Source organism: Myotis davidii, unplaced genomic scaffold, assembly GCF_000327345.1.
Source record: "Myotis davidii unplaced genomic scaffold, ASM32734v1 scaffold339, whole genome shotgun sequence".
Taxonomy (NCBI): Eukaryota; Metazoa; Chordata; class Mammalia; order Chiroptera; family Vespertilionidae; genus Myotis; species Myotis davidii.
Window position 1 is genome coordinate 402,737 of NW_006290778.1, and position 6,094 is coordinate 408,830.

At 45.5% G+C, this 6,094-nt stretch overlaps 1 protein-coding gene across 2 annotated transcripts in view; it reads left to right on the top strand.

Annotated features, from left to right (window-relative positions):
• CHMP3 (charged multivesicular body protein 3) overlaps positions 1-6,094 on the top strand; it is a 39,757-nt gene that overhangs the window by 31,343 nt on the left and 2,320 nt on the right. For both annotated transcript variants that reach the window (XM_006763980.2, XM_006763981.2), the window contains 2 exons: positions 1,570-1,691; positions 2,966-3,080. In XM_006763980.2, the coding sequence (XP_006764043.1) occupies positions 1,570-1,691; positions 2,966-3,080 (237 nt within the window). The remainder of the gene's footprint in view (positions 1-1,569; positions 1,692-2,965; positions 3,081-6,094) is intronic.

Consider the following 6,094-nt stretch of genomic DNA (forward strand, 5'->3'; position numbering starts at 1 on the left):
ACCCATACAACTGTCAGCTGATTTCTCAACAGAAACTATGCAGGCCAGAAGGGAGTGGCAAGATATATTCAAAGTGATGAATGCCAAGAACCTACAACCAAGATTACTTTACCCAGCAAAGCTATCGTTCAGAATTGAAGGTCAGATAAAGAGCTTCACAGATAAGGAAAAGCTAAAGGGGTTCATCACCACCAAACCAGTATTATATGAAATGCTGAAAGGTATTCTTTAAGAAGAGGAAGAAGCTGAGACCGGTTTGGCTCCGTGGATAGAGCGTCGGCCTGCGGACTGAAAGGTCCCAGGAGGATGTGGAGAAAAGCAAACTCTTGTGCAGCCACTGTGGTTAACTGTGGAAGTCCCTCACAATACTAAAAATAGGGCTGCCATACCACCCAGCAATTACACTATAACAGAAACACTAATTCGAAGAAAAGATATACACAGCCCTGTGTTCACTACAGTATTATTTATAACTAGAGGCCCAGGGCACAAAATTCGTGCATGGGGGTGGGTCCTCAGCCTGGCCTGCACTCTCTCCAATCTGGGATCCCTCTCGCAATCCAGAATCATTGGCTCCTAAGTGCTCACCTGCCTGCCTGCCTGATGGCCCTAACTGCTCTCCCCTGCCAGCCTGATCCCCCTAACTGCTCTCCCCTCCTTGTCTGATCCCCCTAACTGCCTAACTGCACTCCCCTCCTGGCCTGATCCCCCTAACTGCCCATCTGCTCTCCCTTCCTCTCCGCTCCTTCAGACCCCCTCGCCAGGAGTGCTGAGAGCTCTCTGGCGAGGCCTCACCCCCATCCTGATGCCCCCATCTGTGCTGGGCAGCGCAGTGGTCCTGGTGAGGGGGAGGGCGGAGTGGGGGGGGCGGCCGGCGGCGGCAGCCTCATGTCCCAGTGGCGCAAGTCCCCGCCCCCGTTCCCACCCACCAGCTCCAGTGTGCACGCAGCCTGTTGAACGGTGTGACTGGGACATCGTTAGCAACCTAGGTATCAGTAGGTGAATGGATAAAAAGAATTGGTATGTGATATATAGATATACATATGATCTCAGAATACAGACAGTTTTTCCCTAGCAAGGAACTATAACCATTTTACGTTGACACGCACATATACTCGCTGCCTCTTACCCTGATTTCTCTCATTTTCCTGACATCCAGCAGCAGGTTCCTCACAGAGCGGCTGTAGTCCACATGCTGGTTTGTAAACAGCACTGCGTGGGTAGCCTAAAGCCTTGCGTTCCAGTGTGACCCTGGCCAGGTCCAGAGCTATTCCTCACATGTGTGACTCACCTCGATGCCGTGGTCATTCCTGGCCGGCTTCCTTCCCTAAGGTCAGCCGCGGGCCTTCGGGTCCCTCCGCACTAGCCAGTGGAGGTGCATGCTCAGTGTTAGCAAAGGAGCACACAGTTTAGGAAAGTCAGTTCCTTGTGCAGTCGTGTATTCCGCAGATACATTAACGGCTTTGGAAATTCACATACTACTGTTTCCTTTTCTTAGAATAGCTTGTCATTTTACTCTCTTTGTTTCATCCTGTGGTCCCTTCTATTGAATAATCCCTTCTCTTTCAGCGGTTTTGCGAGTGGCTGGTTCCCTGCAGAAGAGCACAGAAGTGATGAAGGCCATGCAGACTCTGGTGAAGATCCCAGAAATCCAGGCCACCATGCGGGAGCTGTCCAAGGAGATGATGAAGGTGACCTTGGGCTAACCCTGCATCCCGCTGAGTGTCACGCTCAGCAGGTGGCAGAGGCTTGGGCTGGGTTGGGCAGGAATGGGTGGACCACTGTGGCCAGGCACTGAGGACAGAGGAACAGCAGTTAATACCAGTTAAAACCACCTGAGCTCAGCATGGCAGAGGCTGGGTCAGGTTGCCAGAGTGCCCCTTAGACTAGGAAGTTTACCCAGACCTCAGGGGAGGTTGGGATCCAGGGAACGGGAATCTGGGGTTTACAGGCTCCGACAGGAGTACAGAGACAAGAAGAGCCCAGGTTCCTCCATCTGCTCCAGGGGAATGTTAGAGAAGCTGGCATGGGGGGTCGTTCTCCCTCCCTCGCCAGCAAACTTTTGGTAATTTTTTTTTCTGTGAAGGGCCAGATATGAAATGTAATTTCTCTTTTGTGGGCCATACATCTTTGTTACAACTACTCAACACTGCTTTGTAGCGTAAAAGCAGCCATACATAATATGTAAACAACTGAGACTTACTGTGTTCCAGTAAAACTTTATTTACAAAAGCAGGGAGTGGACTGATTGGAATCTGAGGGCTGTGGTTGGCTGGTGCCCGTTAGACTAGAGAAGGGGAGGCTGAAAACCAAATAGAAAGCAGTGAACACCTGCCATACCAGGACGGGCCTCGCAAGGACCTTGCTGCTGGACGGGGCTCAGGAGGGTGTTGTTACTGAGCCCTCTGCCAGCCATTCGTGCATCCCATGTTCTGTCCTCTCAAGCCCACCCAGCGACCCTGTGAGGTAGGTGTTTTAATCCCTTTTACACAGGAGGAACCTGAATCTTGAAGTTGCCAAGTAACTTACAAGTATGTTGGTAGTAAGTGGCAGATCTGGGCTTGTCTGATCTTATCACCTGAGCTGCCTCAGAGGAAGTGGTGTAGGAAGTGCCTTGTGCAGGTGCTTGCCAAGACAGGTCGGGACACTCAGGCATCTGTCTGCAAGTTGCTCCCCAAGCACCGCCGTTGTAGTGTGGGGTGCTTTGTGAGGCTCTGCTGGTAGCAGTGAGAGGCCCACCTCCAAGCTTAGTGCTAAATTTGGAGAAGAGTTTCCTTTTCGCCCTTTGCCTTTCTGCAGAGAGGGCAGCATCCAGGGTTTCCTGTGGCCAACAGTCTTGTGTGTTAGCCCGCAAAAGGATGGAGTGGCCTGGGAGACACTGAAGTCTACTGGGCACTCACCCTTAAAGGTATCTTTTGAGAACAGATTTAACTGTTGGAAGTGACCTGGTTTATTCTGTGTTTAGGCAGGGATCATAGAAGAGATGTTGGAGGACACTTTTGAAAGCATGGAAGACCAGGAAGAAATGGAAGAAGAAGCAGAAATGGAAATTGACAAAATTCTGTTTGAAATTACAGCAGGTATGACCCTGACATTCATCACTTCTCACCTCCTTTTATGGCCATTCTTCCTGCATTCACTAAATTAGCTAACAGCTTTTTCTTTAGGCTATAACTTCCTTACTTCTACATTTTAATTTGAGATTGTGCAAGTTATTTCTTGAAAAATAAGTACATTATCTATAAACACCTTTTTTAAGACACAGAAATAAAGAGTTTTTTTTAATTCCTAGAGTTTTCAAAGGTGAAAGGTGAAGTATTGGTGTCAAAAACTGCATTTGGGAGTTTGAATTGGTATAGAATTTCTAACTAACTGACCTAGAAGATTGACTTCTGGTAGTTTACTCTACTAATTAAAGGTGGCTGAATGATTTAACTCAAGGATGTCTGTAGTAGTCTTGTTTATAATATTGAAAAGTTCTAAACAAGTTAAATACCTAATAACAGAATATTGGTTGTCAAGTATGTTATATATGTTTTAATGGAATACATTGCAGTTGTGATAGGTAATGTAGAAATAAATATGTTAGTGACATGTAAATATGTTCACCATGCATTATATGAAAAAACCTATGGAAATACACATTTTTATGTAAAAGTCACATCTATAGAAAAATAGTAGTTATGTCTGAGTGATGGTTAATGAGGTTTATTTGGATTTTTTCCCTGTTCTTTTTTAAAGTTATTTTTCACTTACAGTTGTCATACAATATTATATTAGTTTCAGGTATACAACATAGTACGAGACAGTTATATCCTTTTGAAGTGATTACCCTGATAAGTCTAGTACCCATCTGACACAATACATACATATATACATTTTTTTAAAATTTCACTTATTGATATTGTTAGTGAGAAACGAAAGGAGAAAGAGAAACATTGATTTGTTGTTCCATCTATTTAGGCATTCATTGATTAATTCTTGTATGTGTCCTGATTAGGGATCAAACCCATAACCTTGGTGTATTGGGATAATTCGCTAACTAACTGAGCTACCTGGCCAGGCCACATATATATTATTAACTATATTCCCTATGCTGTGTTTTATATTCCTGTGACTATTTTTATAACTGGTAGTTTGTATTTTATAATGACTTTCACCCATCTGCCCAACCCTTCTCCCATCTATATCTATGAGTTTGTTTCTGTTTTGTTTGTTCATGTACTTTGTTTTTTACATTCCACACATAAATGGAATCATGTGGTATTTGTCTTTCTCTGTATGACTTATTTCACTTAGTATAATACCCTCCAGGTCCATCCATGTTGTTGTGAATAGTAAGATTTCATTCTTTTTTATGACCATTGTATGTATGTATGTACCACCTCTTCTTTATCCAGTCATGTATTGATGGACACTTAGGTGGCTTCCATATCCCGCCTATTGAATGTGAAATGACCTCTTTGTCTTTTATGATAGCCTTGGTTTTAAAGTCTTACTTTGTCTGATATAAGTATTGCTACCCCCAGCTTTTTTAAAATTTACATGAAATACCTTTTTCCATCTCTTTATTTGCAGTCTGTGTGTGTCTTTCCATCTAAAGTGGGTCTCTGTTGGCAGCATATATTGCCTTGTCTTCCAGATCACTGATTTGATTCTCTGCTTCATCTAATCTGCTGTAGATTCTCACTAGTATATTCTTTCTCTGCTTCATCTCATCTGTTGTAGATTCCCTCTAGTATATTCGTTCCAGTTACTGTATTTTTCAGTTCTGACTTTTTATTTATTTTAATTTTTTTATTGACTTTTTAAATATATTTTCAATCTATATCCTTTTTTCTGTTTTCTATCTCTTTGTTGAAGTTCTCAGTGAGTTCATCTATTTTTCTCCCAAATTCATTGAGCATTTTTATAACCAATGTTTTGTACTCTGTATCTTGTAGATTGCTTGTCTCCATTTCTTTTAATTCTTTTTTTGAAGTTTTGTCCTAGTGTTTCCTTGGGGGCATGTTTTTTGTCTCCTCATTTTGGCTGACTCCCTGTGTTCGTTTCTATGTATTATGTAGATCTGCTAGGTCTCCCAGTCTTGACAGAGTGAAGTTTCATAGAAAGTGTCCTGTGTGGCTCATTGACACAGTCTCCTTAGTCATCTAAGCCAGGTGCTCTAGGTCCCCTTCATGGGTTGTAGTTGAGCCCCGAATGCTGCCAGCATGTCCGCGGTTTGGTTTGACCCTCAGGCTGACCGGCTGTGAGTGCTGCCGCAAGTATAATGGACGAGGTGTGGTGCAGGGCTGACCCCACAGAGCTGGAGTCACTTTGGTGGGCTCTGGGGCCAGCCAAGTCTGACCCTAGGGTGTGTCAGTGGTGGAGCCGTTTGGTTCGGACTCTGGTCTGATCTGAAGCTGGCCACTAGGTTTGTTGGGGGTGAGGCCCCTTGGGAGTGGCTCTGGTGCAGGCCAAGCTCAGCCACCCCTTGTGCTGGGCTTGGGACCACTTGGTAGGAGCTAAAGTGATCTGTACTTGTGCTGGTTTTGGAGGTGTTTGAGAGAGGCCACACTGTGAACCAAGGCTGGCTGCCACTTGTGCCAGGCTTGTGACCCTGTGCAGGGCACTACGAGGTGAGCTCAGCCAGCTGCGACCCGTGCCTGCCTGGCTGTGGCTGCTTAGTTGGAGCTACTCTATAGGCCACAGCTGGCTCCACTTAGGACAGGCTTGGGGCCACCTGATAGGAGTTACAGTGTATGTGGAGACTCTTACCACTTGTGCTGGTCTTAGGATACAGTGCATGCTGAGCCAGCCATCACATGTGTGAGATGTGTGGACCTTTGAAAAAGTCTGCAGTGCAAGTCTGCGGCGCCTACCACTCATGTGAGGTGTGCAGATTTAGGGGAAAGTCTGTAGCTTGAGCCGAGGTGGGCTGCTTGTGTGAAAGAGCTGCTGGAAGGGGCTCAGGCCAGGCAAGGGATTTGGTGGGGGTGGGGCAGGGTGGGGTATCACCAAGGCAGGGTGAGCAGTGTTAGTTAATTTAAACGAGAGAACAAATTTGATACCTTCCAGTATCAACCCCTGGGGAGAGCTGCCTTCTCCCTTATCC